The sequence below is a fragment of the Lithobates pipiens genome, unplaced genomic scaffold (assembly GCF_037356315.1).
Source record: "Lithobates pipiens isolate NorthernLeopardFrog02 unplaced genomic scaffold, aLitPip1_a1.2 Scaffold_16, whole genome shotgun sequence".
Classification (NCBI taxonomy): domain Eukaryota; kingdom Metazoa; phylum Chordata; class Amphibia; order Anura; family Ranidae; genus Lithobates; species Lithobates pipiens.
This window is the reverse complement of record NW_027507748.1, coordinates 636,101,014-636,119,104: the sequence shown is the minus strand read 5'-3', so window position 1 is coordinate 636,119,104 and position 18,091 is coordinate 636,101,014. Positions and strand designations below refer to the sequence as shown.

General features: G+C 38.7%; 1 protein-coding gene across 1 annotated transcript in view; it reads right to left on the bottom strand.

Moving 5' to 3' along the window:
• Positions 1-16,356, bottom strand: part of LOC143984195 (guanylate cyclase soluble subunit beta-2-like) — a 52,065-nt gene extending 35,709 nt beyond the window's left edge. Inside the window, exons 1-5 of the mRNA XM_077484488.1 lie at positions 16,339-16,356; positions 11,216-11,289; positions 6,701-6,795; positions 2,864-3,024; positions 1,833-1,932 (exon numbers count right to left, since the gene is read on the bottom strand). Coding sequence (XP_077340614.1) covers positions 1,833-1,932; positions 2,864-3,024; positions 6,701-6,795; positions 11,216-11,289; positions 16,339-16,356 — 448 coding nt within the window. The remainder of the gene's footprint in view (positions 1-1,832; positions 1,933-2,863; positions 3,025-6,700; positions 6,796-11,215; positions 11,290-16,338) is intronic.
• Positions 16,357-18,091: the final 1,735 nt, after the last annotated feature.

Below are 18,091 nucleotides of genomic sequence, written 5' to 3'. Positions count from 1 at the left end.
GCCCAACATCTTGTTTTTAAATGTGAGTGCATATATGTTGGGTAGTCAAAATAAATCTTTAAAAAAAAGTATAAGGCACTATTGCATGGTTCTGATTGCTTTACATGTTACCAGTCTGATTGGAGCTTGAAAGCAGCATCCACAGTGAAGGAGAAACATTAGGAGGAGAGATCCAGAGGAATATCAACACACAAAGCACTATTTATTAGGATATAAGGTGAAGGCACATCTGGTGGAGGGAGCACAGGGATCATTGGAGAGGCTCGGAGGTGGATGTGCAGAAAGAGACTGTCCTATCGTTAAAGAGACTGAGTGGACTTTTGATTTTTTTTTTTCACTTAAAGCAGAGCTCCACCCTAAAGTGGAGCTTCCGCTCATTGGAACCCCCCCCCCCTCCGGCGCCACAATTGGCACTTTTCAGGGGGGAGGGGGTGCAGGTACCTGTACAGTACAGGTATCTGCACCCACTTCCGGCATAGATATCTGCAGAAGCTATGCCCCTTTCCGCAGAATCGACGCCCCTTTCTGAAGGTCCCACGCTGTCTGCTGGCAAACACATGGATCCCAGAGACAGCGGGGACCATCCTTATTGCGCAGCGCGACTCGCGCATGCGCAGTAGGGAACCGGGAAATGAAGCTGCAAGGCTCCACTTCCTGATTCCCATACCCAAGATGGAGGCGGCAGCACCCCGAGAGACGATCGAGAGATCGGCTTTGGGTGCCGACATCGTGGGAGCGCTGGGCGGGTAAGTGTCATTATTTTAAAAGTCAGCAGCTGCAGTATTTGTAGCTGCTGGCTTTTAAAAAAAAAAAAACGGCGGACTCACGCTTTAAGAGACAGGTTATAAGGATGTTTTATGAACACAATGAACAAATGATTAATGTGATAAACTTAGTTATATTTTTGTATTTTTTAGATAATTTATTGCACCAAACTTTTTTTTACAATCTACTGCACTATAATTTTGTACCACCATATGATTAATTGCTTGGTTAATTTGTGATATACACTTGTATCATTTAATTTAGTGCTGCACTATTTGGAATATATTATTGTTTGTTCACACCAAATATTGGTTTAATTTGGATTGCTCTTCTGGCCATTTGATTTTCATTTTTGTAATTGGTAAAAATAAACTATTAACATTTCTCTTATATATCTGAAAGCATTCTTAAAGTTGTTCTAAAGTCAAAAAGTTTTTTTTTATATTAATGGATTCTATACATCAAGATAAAAAACCTTCCATGTGCAGCAGCCCCCCTCAGCCCCACTCAGCCCCCCTAATACCTACCTGAGCCCCATCTAGATCCAGCGATGTTGCATGAGAGACATGGCTGTCCAAGACTCTCCCTCCTGATTGGCTGAGACACAACAGCTGGTGCCATTGGCTCCCACTGCTGTCAAAGTCAGTGAGCCAATGAGGGGGGGGGGGGGGGGGCTGAACCATGGGTCTGTGTCTGAATGGACACACAGAGCAGCGGCTCGGCTTGGTTGCCCCTATAGCAAGCTGCTTGCTGTGGGGGCACTTGGCTGCAGGGAGAGGCCAGTGAGGGACTGAGAAGAGGAGATATCTGGGCTGCTCTGTGCAAAACTGCACAGAGCAGGTAAGTATAACATGTTTGTTATTTTTAACCAAAAAAAGGACACTTTTTAATTTACAGCATTTTCTCACCTGACTAAAACTTTAGCACTGTAGTGTACATCTCTTTTAGCATGTGATGTATTTACCATTTAGCCATTAGTCTGGGACTGCACAGTGCCACTATTAGTACAATATTCATATGTTTTATGACCATACCAAATACAGGAGAAAGCCTAGATCTGCCCACACCTGGCACTATATGATAAAATCCACTTCTGTCTGAGTAGTAATGAAGAAACATGGATCCATCATTTTTTTTCTCCACTCGAAAAGATGGTGCATTCATTTCCTATGGAATAAAGGTGATTATTAGCATCATATGGCTACCATATATTTAGAAATGGTTGACCAGCTCTAAGTAGGCACAAGGAACATCAAACAAGTGAGCATTGTCTTTGTGCACTCATTGTTGGGGAACAATAGGCTAAAATAATCTAACCCCGTTCATAGACTTTTCCCTGAGGTCACTACGCATGTTTGCTGAGGTCTGTGGTTTCAATGCGATTTCCCACAGAAATGCTGATGCTTGGTGCATTCTTTGGTACTAGGCAACTTTCATCTTTATTATTACTTCAAGGACATATAACATAGAAGATTACTATCTATTGCTGTTTTAAAAAATGTTTGTGGTGGTGGGGTCAGTGTTTTCTGCAAAACCAGGCTTTTTCAGGTTATGACCAAATGAATACTACACCAATAAAAACAGTCACTACCCTCTATGTCCATCTAGCTCAACCAATAACAAAAACAAAAAACAAAAATGAAAACCACCATTTACACAATCCTATACCTACAGTGCTGAAAAAATAGATAAGATTAACATTATTTATGGAATTCAATAAATAACATGTAAAATGTTATATTAGCTTTTGGAATGAAAAAAATTCCCCAAATTTGTGCAACAATATCTGTCACCACTTTTTCCTTATTATTGATCAAATTTATTTTATTTTATTTTAATTCTAATTTATTTTATTTTGCTTTATTTAAATTTCTCTTTCTTTTTGAATATGGACAAAAATTTCAAACCGTTTATCCATGCTTAATAAATATGTTAAGTGTATGACTTAATATTATATAGTTTCTACATGCTGTTTTTACCCTTATACCCAGTATATGTTTTGTTTGATATACTCTGTCTTGTAATCTTTTATTTGTAAATCTTATCCAGAAAATAATAAGAATTTTTTTGGGGGAAACATTTTTATATTAGGCATTACCTTATAAGAGAGCGTCAGAAAACTGTGAAGGGCATCTAGATTCTCTATAAATTCCGTTAGATTTCCCCCCAGTGTTCTTAACATTCTGTCATATCCAGATTGCTTACAAAAGGAGAAGAAATATTCTCCGAATAGCTTTAAAACTTCTTCCTCTGATACATCTGAAAATATAATGATACATTTATACTGTTAAAGTTATGAATTTTCCAGTATGGTTTACAGGGCTAACTACTTGAACTCTAGCAGGTTTTACCTCCTTCATGACCAGGCCATTTTTTTCTATTCAGCATTGCTCTACTTTAACTGGCGATTGTGCGGCCATGCAAGACTGTACGCAAATGAAATTTTTATAATTTTTCCACACAAATAGAGCTTTATTTTGGTGGTATTTGATCACCACTGGGTTTTTTATTTTTTGTGGTATAAACGAAAAAACAATATGTTCTACTTTCTGTTATAAATCATATTCAATAATATCAAATTTCTACTTCTTGTTAAAAAAAAATAATATCAAATTTCTTCATACATTTAGGCCAAAATGTATTCTGCTGCATGCCTTTAGTCAAAAAAAAATCCAATAAATGTATATTAAAGCGTAAAAAATGGATCCTGCTTCTTTAAAGCATGTTATATGACACAGTGCTTGTCCTCTGTAACACCTAAAAAACCTGGCTGATCCTGCCAGTTTCTCCCCACCCCTCTGTAAACTGACCACAGTGTATCATGGCTGCTGAGACCAGACACTGTGGTCAGTTTATGGCTATCTGACATTAGCAGCCTTCTATCTGTTCTCCTCTCTGCTCCTGTGTCCTCCTCCCCCTCCCCCTCCCCCTCCCCTCTCTGTCTGTGTGTGAGCCACCCCTCCCCCTTCCTGCTGCTCTCATAACACTAACCTGTATACATCATCAGCACTGCCTCCTATTGCAGTATCCCCCTCTGTGAATGGTTTATAAATATAGATGCTGTAAATACCTAATTTAAGAGCTGAGATTGTGATCACATGACCAGTCAGCTCTCTCCTCCTCCCCTCCAGGCTGACATCAGCAGTAGAATCTCAACCCTGCAGGCTGCATTACTCGGAGGAGGAAAAGAGAAAGCTGGCCAGTCATGTGATTGCAATCTTGGCAGTGAAATTAGATATTTGCAGCATTTATTTTAATAAATCACACACAGAGGGGGATACTACAATAGGAGGCAGTTCTAGTGGTGTAACAACCACTTTTATTGGTTTGTGTGAAAGTTGTAGTGTCTACAAACTATGATATACTGTATATCTGAAAATCGATCAGTCCTTATGTAGTGACGGCTGATCTCATTTCTTGAGTCCCTTAAAATGCCAGGACAGTACAAATATCCCTCAAATTACCCCTTTTTGAAAAGTAGACAATCTGAGGTATGGCAAGTTTTTTGACATCGTAATTTTTTGTCACAATTTTGGGAAAATAAAGAAATTAAATGCAATTTATTTTTCACAACTCTTTTTTTTTTCTTTCACTTTATCCAGTGCAGTACAGCATCATCATATGACTGGTGTGGTGGTGATTTTTTTTTTGTACATGTCATCAGAGTAGTACAGTGTCACAATAGTGACACTATACTACTCTGGGGGGGGGGGGGGGGGGGGGATTAGTGATTTTTTTTTTAATACTGTTATTGCTTATACAGTGATGATTACTTTATAAGGAATAGTTTTAGCTGTCATGCATGGGTTAACATTCATGAGCAGCTTGATTATGTTTGTGATCTGTGATTGTTTGCAGCTAATCACATGGTACCTGTAGCCATGTTTTTGCTGTGGGCCATTTGCAGATCACAACTGTAGGCAAGCTGTTCCTGAATGGGAATCCATGACCAATCATATTGATCACGATTCCTGGTTACCAGTAATTGTAATGTGCTGTGTCTGATGGACACAGTTGTCACAGGAGTGGCAAACTGCATGTCCTTAAACTGGAATGGGCTGGATGACATTTACCCTACCCGTGCCTCCCGTCAGCAGTAAATGTACTGCGGGCAGTCTGGAAGTAATTCAAGTGTATGTAAAGCCAAAACCCCATGAAAGGTTTTTATTCCTGTCTGTGTCCCTGCTGGGAATGGTCACCCTTTTTATTGCCCTTGTGACCATTATCACTGGATCAGAAAATCATGAGAAACCTAAAAGTTTATGGTTGTCACTAGGACATGAATAGAGGGAAAATCTGCCAACAGGTACACCTATGTCAGAGATAGCAGTCCAAGATAAGATTTATCCTTACTTTGGGGGGGATTCCTCTCACTTCCTGCTAGGCATCTGGGCCAGAAGATAAAGGGAAATGTCCTTGATGGTACACAGACAGTTTAGCTTTTCTGACTAAACAAAAACTAAACTAAAAAAAAAACATGTTTAAAGTGTTACTAAACCCACAACAGTACAAATCAGTCTTTATATGCAGTAAAGCATACATGTTATACTCACTGTGGAACCTAATGGGTTAATCATCTGCTTTGTGCATAAAGGCTGTTTGATCCTGTCTCCTTTGATCTTCCCCTTCTCCCATTGTCCCCTAATCACTTCCTGATAGTACAGAGCTTGGGGACAAGCTGCACATGCTCAGTTTGGTGTGTATTGCAGATTTTTCTTCTTGGGAGGGTGCATGTGATCAGCACAGGGCCAATCGGCACTGTTCAGACAGAGGGTCAGGGGTCCTGTATCTTTATAGGATACTCAGGGGAGAATGAAAACTCCTCCTACAAGCTTTAACCAGATGCTAATAAGAGTCACATGACTGCTATATACTGCTGGTGAGAAAAGGTATTTAGCCATTTATATTTACTAAAATAATTGCATTTCCATGTTTTGTGTACTGTGGAAGACCAGATATACTGAATGCAGAATCCTGGGTTTAGCAACACTTTAAGCTTTACATTCACTTTAATTTTTCTTTTATATGGCACCAGTAATGTATGCCCATTCTAGAGACTCTCAGTGCCTGGTGATTGGTGGCAGGGCAGTCAGCCTAGAAATCGTTTCTGTAGGGACTCCAAAAGTGGAAGGAGGACTGGGTAGACCAGGGAAAGGGAGGATAAACCAGAAAGAATAAGACATCCAATTATTCAGGGATAGAGCAATGAAAAAAAAAAAAATAGGGGAGCATATCAAAATCAGAGTGCATCAAAGAAAGTAGGAGCATTGGAAAGGATGGAGTACACACTGAAAGTGCAGGAAAGGAAGGGAGCACCAGAGAGTGGACAGAAGGAGAGGATAAGGAGTATTGAAAGAGGAAGCATCCCTTTTGGATCATCAGGGCTTTAGTATTGATATGTGGTGATAAAAATAAATTTTTTCGAAGCTAAGGGTTATTTGGGGCACCGATTCAGGAAGTTGCATTGGCTAGACTGCATTAGCTCTTATTTCTTAGATATGAATAGAATTCATTAGAATTTATATAATTGTTTTAGTCAGTTTTAGAAAAGATGATCAACTTGTTTTTCTGTCACCTAATTTGTGTTTACAAGTTAGCAGATATAGTGAGAGTGTTATGTACTTCCAACTATAATTTTTTCATCGGAAACATTGGAACCTAAAGTGTAATTATTAACTGTATTATAGTTATGATCGTATTTTTGCAGATCGAGCATCGTAAACGTTAGGACTACTTCACAATGGTGCTGCCTGGATCATCCCATATTGAGGAGTGGTATATGGCATTTATGTTGAATCTCAAAAACTAGAGCTGATATGGGAATTGGGGCCATTTTTGGAATCAGCTGGTCAATTATACCCAGGAACAAGTCTAATATTCAAGGCACCAAAATGTGTGCTGGCCTGTTTAATATTAATAGTAACAGATCACTTACTAAGCATATTGCAAGCTTCTTTAACCATTCGTATTGTAATAGCATCATCATAAACTTCATAAGTCATAAATGTATCCTGAACACCAGCCAAACTTCTGCAAAACAAATTTATATGCATTATGCTTTAGCACTGGCCATGTATGAATAATGCAGTGTTATAATCAAGATCATTCCTGTCTCAAGAGCGGATAGACCACACCACTAATTATTTCTAATGCCTGAACCAATGACACTATTGGATTACCTTTTCATCATAACTGGGTGCCCCTTACTTAGGCAGAGTCTGCCTTAGGCTGGCCATACATGGGTCGAATTTCGAAAGAATTTTCTTTTGAAAATCTTATCTAAGAATCTTTTTGTATTTCGCACTATTAGTGGGCTGCAGCAACAGCCGATTTTCCTGCAGCCATTGAATTTGAGTAATCGGACATGTTGGAATTTTTTTGAAAAACAAACGATTTTCTAATCAATGATGTGAGAATCGTGCAAGAAATGCGCATTTGCAAGAAAAGAAAATTCCCGGAAAGAAAAGAAGATTCCCAGCCACAAAAATTATTTTCTGTAGCAACTTGAGGTGAAATTGAAGGCTTGGTTGGCTGAATTTTGAAATTAATGGTGGCACCATCGGATCACAAAACGCACAAATTTTCTAATTTTCAAAAGAAAATTCTTTCCAAATTTGACCATGTATGGCTAGCCTTAAGCTAGATGGATTGGAATTCAGCCAGTTCAGCAGGGACCAACTGAACGTTAATCCATCTGTGGCTCTTCTTGCTCAACAGAAGTCAATCTAACAATCTATTTCTGTCAAATGGGAATGTTGGAAATCTTTTGTCGGTCATCGGCTGCAGCCGCTGATCAATGTATTCTGACGATGGAGTAGTCCCAGCTGTTAGAATACAATGGCACATTGGGGAGGATGCCTTCATCCACCTTCACCTGTGTGTATGGTGGAATCTGTTTTTTTTTTTCGTTCAGCTCACTGGCTGAATAACAACAACAAAAAATGAATCTGTGGGTAACATACTGTAGCTTAGCGGCACATTGCCTAATAGGCTTCAATAAAGGGTGGGCTCGGGGGCGCAGAGCACTGTGTGTAGAGCCCACCCAGTTGTGTAACAAGAGAAAATTAATATTCGATCAATCAGGAAGCGGGTACTGAGACCTGTCAACCAGTTGGCTGAAAGGACAGGCAATCCTATTGGATGCCTAGGAGGAGGAGGAGGGAGGAGACACATGGCGGAAAGAGGAGATGCGATAGAAACCGCTACCCACCCGCAACCTAGATGGGGTAAGTGTGGGGCTGGATGAGTGACCGAATGACCACGGGGGGGGGGGTGTGCCACTGGCCGACCAGGAAGGGGGTGTTTGTTTGGCGCCCCCCCAAAAAAAACCACTCGCTGCCACTGCATTTGAATAAAGTGATATTAGAACCAAAAGCAAACATTTATTATACTGTAGCTTACCAATTTTTCAATGCGGTGGCTGAATTAGTTTCCTTTTTTAGGCTTTCTTTCTGTCTTTTATTTTCACCTAGAGATCTGGCAGGTAAAGCTGGCCATACATGAGTCAAATTGAGTCAAATTTCTTTCGAAAATCGCAGCTAAGATTTTTTCGAAATTTCGCATCATTAGTAGGCCGCAGGAACGGCAGATTTTTGTACGGCCATCAAATTCGAGTGATCGGGAATGTTGGAAAAAATTTTTTTAAAACAAACAAATTTCTAATCAATGATGGCAGATACGTGCGAGAAATATAAACTAAAAAGAAATGCGCATATGCTGTGACCTGGAAAAAAAAGAAGATTCCCGGCCACAAAAAAAAAGAAATTCGGCGGCAAAATTAGTTAAAATTAAAAGGCTTGGTTGGGTGAATTTCATCGGATCACAAAATGCACAAATTTTCTTATTTTCTAAAGAAAATTTGTTCAGAATTCGACCCATGTATGGCCTACATAAGTGTGTTGTTTTTAAACAAAACGAGCTTTCCTGCAGATGTAGCAATTACAAGGTTGAGACAAGCCATTTCCCACTGGCAGGAGTTCTTACAATGATCAGCTTTATTTATTTATTTATGTAAAACCTTTATTGCAAAAGGAAAAAAATACTATTTGCTGTAACTGCTTATAAAGTAGCTGGTGTTTTGTTTAAATTTGTTAGTGTATCTAATACTCCTCTTCCCCACAGATGGAAATGCTGCAGTCCAAAGGTGCCCCTGTGCTTCTTCATTCAGTGTGGGGGCACTCTAATACAGGAATTGTATTACTGGGCAGATTACTAGATGAAAACAAAGGGGAGAAAAAGCCTAGAAGAATAAACCAAATGCAGCCACCACATCTAATGATTGGTAAGCTGCAATATATTACAATGTTGGTTTTGGGTTTAATACCACTTTAAATTTAGCTTGTACAACATGACTTTAAGTCTAGGTTCACATCTATGCGGCTGTGCTTGATGCGTTTTTCCGGCACATTCTTATGGATTTAGAGGGGGACCTCAAGCCAAAATTAAAAATGGTGTAGGGTCCCCCTCAAAATCCATACCAGACACTTATCCAAGCATGCAGCTTGGCAGGTCAGTAAAAGGAGGGGATAAGCGAGCCCCCCCCCTAAACCATACCAGGCCAAATGCCCCCAACAAGGGGGGTGCTTTGAGGCAGGCTCTGCCCCCACCCCAAAGCACCTTGTCCCCCTGGGGGCACCCTTGTTAAAGGGGGCTTCCAGATTCCAATAATCCCCCTGCCCACAGACCCCCCACAACCACAGCCCTGTGTTGTGGGGAGGAGGCTCTTGTACCTATCAACATATCAAGTTTAATAAACCTATCTTGGATGGAAGGATTATTTTCATATTAAAACAAAATACTTCAAGTATACAGTTGACATTGTATTCTACAGAGCAAAATACATTTATTTTTTTAAATATGTGGTAAATTGCAGTACATACTAGCATAGCATATCATATACAGTATGCATTATAAATTTAAGTATGTATTTATTTTACTATTTACTTTGCCTGTTTTTTTTTTTTTTTTTACATATAAACGTTTTTGTTAAGAATTTTTATCCAAAAATTATTTTACACCTACTGTTTTAGTAATAGCATGGCTTCTATTAATTACCATCTGTAAGGAACTGTTAAATTAAAAAATAAATAGAATCAAAAGAAAGATAATATAACAAAAACAACCCACCAGCTAAAATGTCAAATAAATATGTGACTTTACTGTTTCTACTTTTTTTTTAATTTTTACCATGTTTTGTTCCCAAATTTTTCCATTACTAGTAAATTTAAACAAGTATTGATTAATTTACTTTGCTTGTTTTTTTTTGGGGGGGGGGGTTCTACATATAAAAGTTTTTGTTAAGAAGTTTAATCCAAAAAACATTTTTGTACCTAATATATTAGCAATATCATGGCTTATTATCTGTTAGAAACTGTTAAAAGTTAAAAAAATAGAACTAAAAGAAAGAGAATATAACAAAAACAACCCACCAGCTAAAATGCCAAATAAATATGTGACTTCTACGTGACTATTTTTATACGTTTATACTAACTTTATTTCTTTGCCATTTTTCATTCCCAAATGTTTCCATTACTAGCAATTTTAAACAAGTATTAATTAATTAACTTTTTTTTAATACATATAAAGGTTTTTGTTAAGAATTATTATTAGTAGTATCATGGCTTCTATGAATTATTATCTGTAAGAAACTGTGTTTAAAAAAAAGTAGAACTAAAAGAAAGAGAATATAACAAACAACCCATCAGCTAAAATGGCAAATACATATTAGTGTTTCTGCTTACTTTAATTTTTGCCATGTTTTATCCCTAAATTTTTGTCCAAAAACATTTTTGTACCTAATATATTAGTAGTATTGTGGCTCATTATCTGTTAGAAACTGTTAAAAGTAAAAAAAATAAAAATAGAACTATAAGAAAGAGAAAAACAAAAACAACCCACCAGCTAAAATGGCAAATAAATATGTGACTTTACTGTTTCTACATACTTTATTTCTTTGCCATGTTTAATTCCCAACTTTTTCCATTACTAGCGAATTTAAACAAGTATTAATTTACTTTTTTTTATACATAAAAAGGTTTTTGTTTAGAATTATTATTAGTAGTATCGTGGCTTCTATTAATTATTATCTGTAAGAAAATGTGAACTAAAAGAAAGAGACTATAACAAACAAGCAACCAGCTAAAATGTCATATACCGGTAGATATTAGTGTTTCTACTTACTTTACTTTTTGCCATGTTTCATCCCTAAATTGTTCCATTACTAGCAATTTTAAACAAGTGTTATATAATTTACTTTGCCTGTTTTTTTTAAATACATATAAATGTTTTTGTTAAGAATTTGACAAATTTTGTACCTAATGTATTAGTAGTATCATGGTTCATAATTATTATTATATGTAAGAAACTGTGTGTTAAAAAAAAAAAGACCTAAAAGAAAGAAAATAAACAAAAACAGCTAAAATGTAAAATAAATATTTCTGTTTCTACTTACTTTAATTTTTGCCATGTTTCCTCACCAAATTTTTCCATTACTAGTGATTTTAAACAAGTATTAATGAATCCATACTAGAAATGTAAAGAAACAACAATTATTTAAATTGCTTAATGCACTTGAATCCATATAAGAGATATATATTATAATAAGGTTCCAAATAAGAATTTAGCATGTCATTCTGAATATTAAAAATAAGGCACAAATATATTTAATAAATATTTGAATTACCAGGAAAGAATTATACTTCACTCCATAAGGTTTCATATAAATTTTTTATATAAAATCTTATTTTCTTGATCCTATGAGAATGGCAAGTGAATGGTTTACCTACCATGGTTGAGCTGAGAAAAGCAGAGTGGTTGTTCTTGTCTCCAGGTGACTTGTTAGTGGACTCGTGAAATATATTTCTCTGTCACCCTTTTGCGCTGTTTTGACAGTGCCAATAAGATTATGCAGATTACATGCAACCACTGTTCATTTAGCAAACCTGTTTGGGGCAGTGGGAATAGAGGCATGGCAACAACAAAAAAGTATGGATTTCAAGTTAGGCTAACTAGCAACACGTAACTGAACTGATTATAGTATGTAAAATTTAACAGCATTACAACTTTTAAAGTAACGTAATAGAAATCCACAGCCCATGAATCTATGGAGTAGAGTGTGGTTAGGGTGACCAGACATCCTCGTTTTCTGGGGACAGTCCCCGGATTGAGGACACTGTCCCCGGAGCCAGTCTGTCCCTGGATTTGTCCCCGGATTGCAGTGGTATGGAGGGGGGCATCTGTTACTCTCGCCCTGGGTGAAACATTTGGGGGGTGCACAATCATTACTGTGCCCCCCCAAGTGTGCTGTGTTGCCCCCCCTGCCCAGGGACTCCTGTAAATCTAGCCTGTCCCCCATGATCCCTCTGGTGAGGGCGGCCCATGTGTGTGTGAGAGCAGCTGAGGGGAGGGGCAGTGCAGAGCATACGGCGGCTATTGGAGAAGCTCTTGGCAGGGGATACTGAGGAGCAGCTGGGTGTTGGGAACAGTACCTGATGCTGGGGAGAGCCCTGCTCTGATAGATTATCATGGAGACCATGGAGTAGTAAGCAAAATCAACCAATCTATGCTGTTCATGTCGGGGGGTGTGAGTAGTGCAGGAATCAGGTAGGTCAGTGTAGTGGTCAGTATAGAACTCAGGTAGGTCAATGTAGTAGTCAATATAGGAATCGGGTAGGTCAGTGTAGGAATTAGGTAGGTTAGAGTAGAGGATAGTGTAGGATTCAGGTAGGTTAGTGCAGTGGTCAGTGTAGGAATCAGGTAGGTCAATGTAGGGATAAGGTAGGCCAGTGTATGGATAAGGTAGGCCAGTGTATGAATAAGGTAGGTCAGTGTAGTGGTCAGCTAGGTCAGTGTAGGGGTCAGGTAGGTCAGTGTAGTGGTTAGGGTAGGAAACCAGGTAGGTTAGTTCAGTGGGCAGGGAGGTTAGTGTAGGAATCAAGTTGGTCAGTACTACTGTACTAGTGGAAGGGACTCAGGGAGTGCTAAAAGTCTGGCGGGGGTGCACATTTCTTGCCTTGTCCTGGGCGCTGGCAACCCACGCTACACTTCTGACTGCATATATAATTTGAGGAAAATATGCATATAAAATAGTTTACCATTTGCCAATAATAAAAAAATAAAAAATGTCCCTGGATTTCATTTTAAAAATCTGGTCACCTTAAGTGAAGTGTCCTTAATTCTCTCATTTGCAATGTCCAGATCCCTATTGATTGTACCTTGATTGTTCACCACAAGGTATCACTTCCTTGAGGGGTTACAGAAGAATCTCCAACAACCATGGAAATTAATTATCAGTCCACAGGTTCTGGATGATAATTAATGAATTGGAGATGGGCAGACCAGGGAAATGAGGACATCATCATGGATGTCACTTCTTTGCTTCCTTATCCAACAATTTCCACTCTATAGATTTGCATTGATTGGTCATTGCTGCTTAAGTACTGCCCCATGTACATATGCTGCGACAAGGCAGCCCTTTAGCACAAAATCACGAACCTGAATGTGATTTCTTTTTTCAGGGTCTGGGGTATGCAGGCGCGCCACTGGCGACCCGTGCACGCTGTGATTGGACCCGCCGATCGTTCCGAAGGAACGTAAACAAGACAGATCGCCGTTCTGTGACAGGAGAAGACAGAGATCTTGTGTTTCTGCTAAGCAAGAACACATATCTGTCTTCTTAAAGTTAAAGCACACCCCCCACACTTAGAAAGCACCCCCTAGGGTGCTTTGATCGCCCCAATGTTTACCCCTTCCCTGCCAGTGTCATTAGTACATCGACAGTGCATATTTTTTTAGCACTGATTAATGTATTGGTGTCACTAGTCCCTAAAAAGTGTCACTTAGTGTCCGATTTGTCTGTTGCAATGTCACAGTCCCGCAGTCCTGCTATAAGCCCATTACTAGTTTAAAAAAAATATCCCATAATTTGTAGATGCTATAACTTTTGCGCAAACCAATCAATATATGTTTATTTATTTATTTATTTATTTTTTTTTACCAAAAATATGTAGCAGAATACATATTGGCCTAAATTGATGAAGAAATTAGATTTGTTTTAATGTTTTTATTTATTTAGCAGAAAGTAAAAAAATTTTTTTTCTAAATTCTCAGTTTTTATTTTTTTGTTTATAGCACAAAAAATAAAAACTGCAGAGGTTATCAAATACCACCAAAAGGAAACTCTATTTGTGGGATAAAGGAACATACTTTTTTTGGGTACATCGTCGCACGACCGTGAAATCGTCAGTTAAAGTAACGCAGTGCAGTAGCGCAAAAAAAATGGCCTGGTCATGAAGGGGGTAAAACCTCCCGGGGTGGAAGTGGTTAAAGGGAATTTATAATATTCGTTAAGTGTCCTGGAAATATATGTGAATGCCATCAACTTAAATTGAACCAATACCCTCACTTTTACCCACTAAAATGTCCTTCAGTATTGACCATAGATTCTGGAACCCATGGGTGCTCTGTGGACTTGGGCCATCAGGTTTACTGAAACATAAATAATCTTGTCAATGATATTAAAGCTAAACTCTGGACAGATATGAAAGACACGCATGCATGTAGCCCTGTGTTCATTAATACATCAGTAAATTTATTTTTTGTAGGCCCTTTATAGCAGTGCTCAGATTGGGAGAGGGAGAAGCAGCAGTCAATTGTTCTGCAGTGCTCATGTGCTAACAAGGAATATGCTGATAGGAAGAGAGAGTAGAGTCACAGAGAGATAAACATACCAGCTGACTGCTTCTCTATACCACAATCAGAAAAATACTGCATAATGGCCACTGGATGGAGCTGACGATCAAAGGAAATAAACATGTTAGACATGTAACGGTGATTATGCAAATGCTTGAGGCATTGTGAATTTTCTTATGAGTAGACACCTTTAGGCTCGGTTCACACTGCCACAACTTGAGATCCGACTTGTGAGACCCCAAGTCTCGTGACATGTAAAATCCCATGTTAGTCAATGAGACCCCACATGCAGTATGTGCTCATTAGTCCTGTCAATTTAAGAAGGTGCTCCTAACGACAACTCATTATGTGAAAAAAAGACACCTGTCCACAGAATCTCTTTCTTCCATTCAAACCTCTCCATCATGGGCAAGACCAAAGAGCTGTCAAAGGACGTCATGGCCAGTATTGTAGACCTGCACAAGGCTGGAATGGGCTACAAGACCATCAGCAAGAAACTTGGTGAGAAGGAGACAACTGTTGGACAATTATTTCCAAATGGAAGAAATACAAAATAACCATCAAGCGCCCTCAGTCTGGAGCTCCATGCAAGATTTTGCCTCATGGCGTTAGCCTGATCATGAGAAAAGTGAGAGATCAGCCCAGAACTACACAAGAGGAGCTTGTAAATGATCTCAAGGCAGTTGGGACCACAGTCGCCAAGCAAACCAATAGTAACACAATACATCGCCATGGGTTGAAATCCTGCTGTGCCCACAAGGTCTCCTTCCTCAAGAAGGCACATGTACAGGCCTGTAAAATGCTGACTATGAACCTAAGAACACCATCCCTACAGTTAAGCACGGAGGTGGAAACATTATGCTTTGAGGCTGTTTTCCTGTTAAAGGTACAGGCCGACTTTGCTACATTGAGGAGCCAATGGACGGGGCCATGTATTGTAAAATCTTAGATGAGGACCTTCTTTCCTCAGCCAGAACACTGAAGATGGGTCGTGGATGGGTCTTCCAGCACAACAGTGACCCAAAACATAACGCCAAAGCAAATAAGGAGTTGTTTAAAAAGAAGCACATTAAGGTCATGGAGTGGCCTAGCCAGTCTTATAGAAAATTTATGAAGGGAGCTGAAACTTCAAGTTGTCAACCTTCAGCCAAGAAACCTTAAGGATTTAGAAAAGATCTGTAAAGAAGAGTGGACCAAAATCCCTCCTGAGATGTGTGCAAACCTCGTAACCAACTACAATAAACGTCTTACCTCTGTGCTTGCCAACAAGGGTTTCTCCACCAAGTACTAAGTTATGTTTTGCTTGTGGATCAAATACTTATTTTACTCACTAAACTGCAACTCAGTTTATAAAATTTGTATCATGTGTTTTTTCTGGACTTTTGGTTGATATCCTGTCTCTATCATTTAAAATACACATATGATAGAAATTATAAACCCTTCATTTCTTTGGAAGTGGGCAAACGTCCAAATCTGTATGGGATCAAATAATTATTTTCTCCACTTTATGCAAAAAGAAAGCTCAAAGTGCAGATAGTCCATAGCAACTAATCAGAACTCATATTTCACTGGTCTGAGTTCAATAAACTGGAATCTGATTGGTCAATTGATTTACTGCACTCTACTGAAAAAACCCCATAGAAGTTCATCAGCATAAACTATAAAACATGAACCTTTAATTACATTTAAAAAAACACACACAAAAAGATTAAATACAAAATGATGATGTTTTATTTAATGCAATTTCATGAGTTGACTTTTCTGGAAGACTAATCAAACGCATGGCAAATAAATTCATCATATTCAGTGATAGGAGCTGTTCTTCTTTCTTGAGATTTCCTGCCAATTCCAGTCCCATATATTACCACTATTTTAATTACTGACCTTCTGTATATCATACATGCTGAGATATTTGTAGCAAACACTTGTTAATGTAAGTGGCACTTTTATACTTGTGTTCTACATACTGTCCAGTTCAGTTTATAGAAGGAGCAACAAAATTAGCCATTGGTTGTTCTACTTGGCCATACATTATCATACAACGGCCTGTTCACCTAATATCCACATACATTACCACGCAGGGATCCAATTAGTTACAGATCACAATTCAAGTGGTATAATAAAAAAAATTCCAGTGCCACAAAATAAGGTCTGTGCACATTTTTCAGTCTGTTCCAACTGATCGTTTACATTCACAAACCATATGCTGCATGGTATCAAAAGGCACCAACGTCACTTGAATGAATCAAAACTCTCTTTCTATATATAGTCCTATTTAAAGAATCTTAGGAGGACAGAGGTTTTCATTAAGATTGGAAAAAGTCAAAGCTGGAGTCCATACAAAATCTGCAGAGCTTACTTAAACCACTTGCCGACCGCTGTCGGCAAATATATGTCGGTAGAATGGCTCGGCTGGGCAAAGTAATGTACCCGTACGTTAGCTGCGAGCTCCGTGACCATGCCTGCGGGGCCCGCACACTCGATCGCCACGAGCATACCCGCAATCGCGTCACGGAGCTGAAGAACGGGGAGATGCCGATGCCGACAGCATCTCCCCGTTCTGCCTAATGACAGGACACTGATCATCTGCTCCCTGTCATAGGGAGCAGCGATCAGTGTCACGTCACACACAGCCTATCCCTTAGGCAGTTAGAAACACTCCCCTAGGACACACTTAGCCCCTCCCCGCCCCCTAGTGGTTAACCCCTTCACTGTCAGTGACATTTTTACAGTAATCAATGCAATTTTATAGCATGATCGCTGTATTAATGCCAATGGTCCCAAAAATGTGTCAAAATTGTCCGATGTGTCCGCCATAATGTTGCAGTCAGGATAAAAATCGCTGATCTATGCCATTACTAGTAAAAAAAAATATTAATAAAAATACTATAAAACTATCCCCTATTTTGTAGACGCTATAACTTTTGCGCAAACCAATTAATAAACGGTTATTGCGATTTTTTGTAGTCATATGTAAAAATATGTAGATTAATACATATTGGCCTAAACTGAGGAAAAAAAAATGTTATATATATTTTGGGGGGATATTTATTATAGCAAAAAGTAAAAAAATAATGAGTTTTTTTCAAAATTGTCGACCTTTTTTGTTTATAGCGCAAAAAATAAAAACCACAGAGGTGATCAAATACCACCAAAAGAAAGCTCTATTTGTGGGAAAAAAGGACGTCAATTTTGTTTGGGAGCCACGTCACACGACCGCGCAATTGACCGTTAAAGTGACGCAGTGCCGAATCACAAAAAGTGCTCTGCTCAGGAAGGAAATCGTTCCAGGGCTGAAGTGGTTAAAAATCATTAGTCCAGTATAGATCAGAAAGCTAACCCTAAAGCTTTGGCTTACAAAGTCTTACGCAAAGTTATGAGTAAGGCTTTGTAAGCGGAAACATGTTTGTTTTCTGCTGTATACGGGACTACTTTATTTTTAATAAATAAACTCTTCGGATTTTGTATTGACCTGCTGCTTGATGATAATAGCTAAGGGGTAGAGCTCAGCTCATTTGTTTTCACAGATGATAACCAAATCCAATTCCTTTGTTCAATGGGTTTTAAAAAGCACTGTGAGCTTAAAAGTTTAAAGTGTTACTAAACCCAGCACCCTGAATTCACTATATCTGCTCTT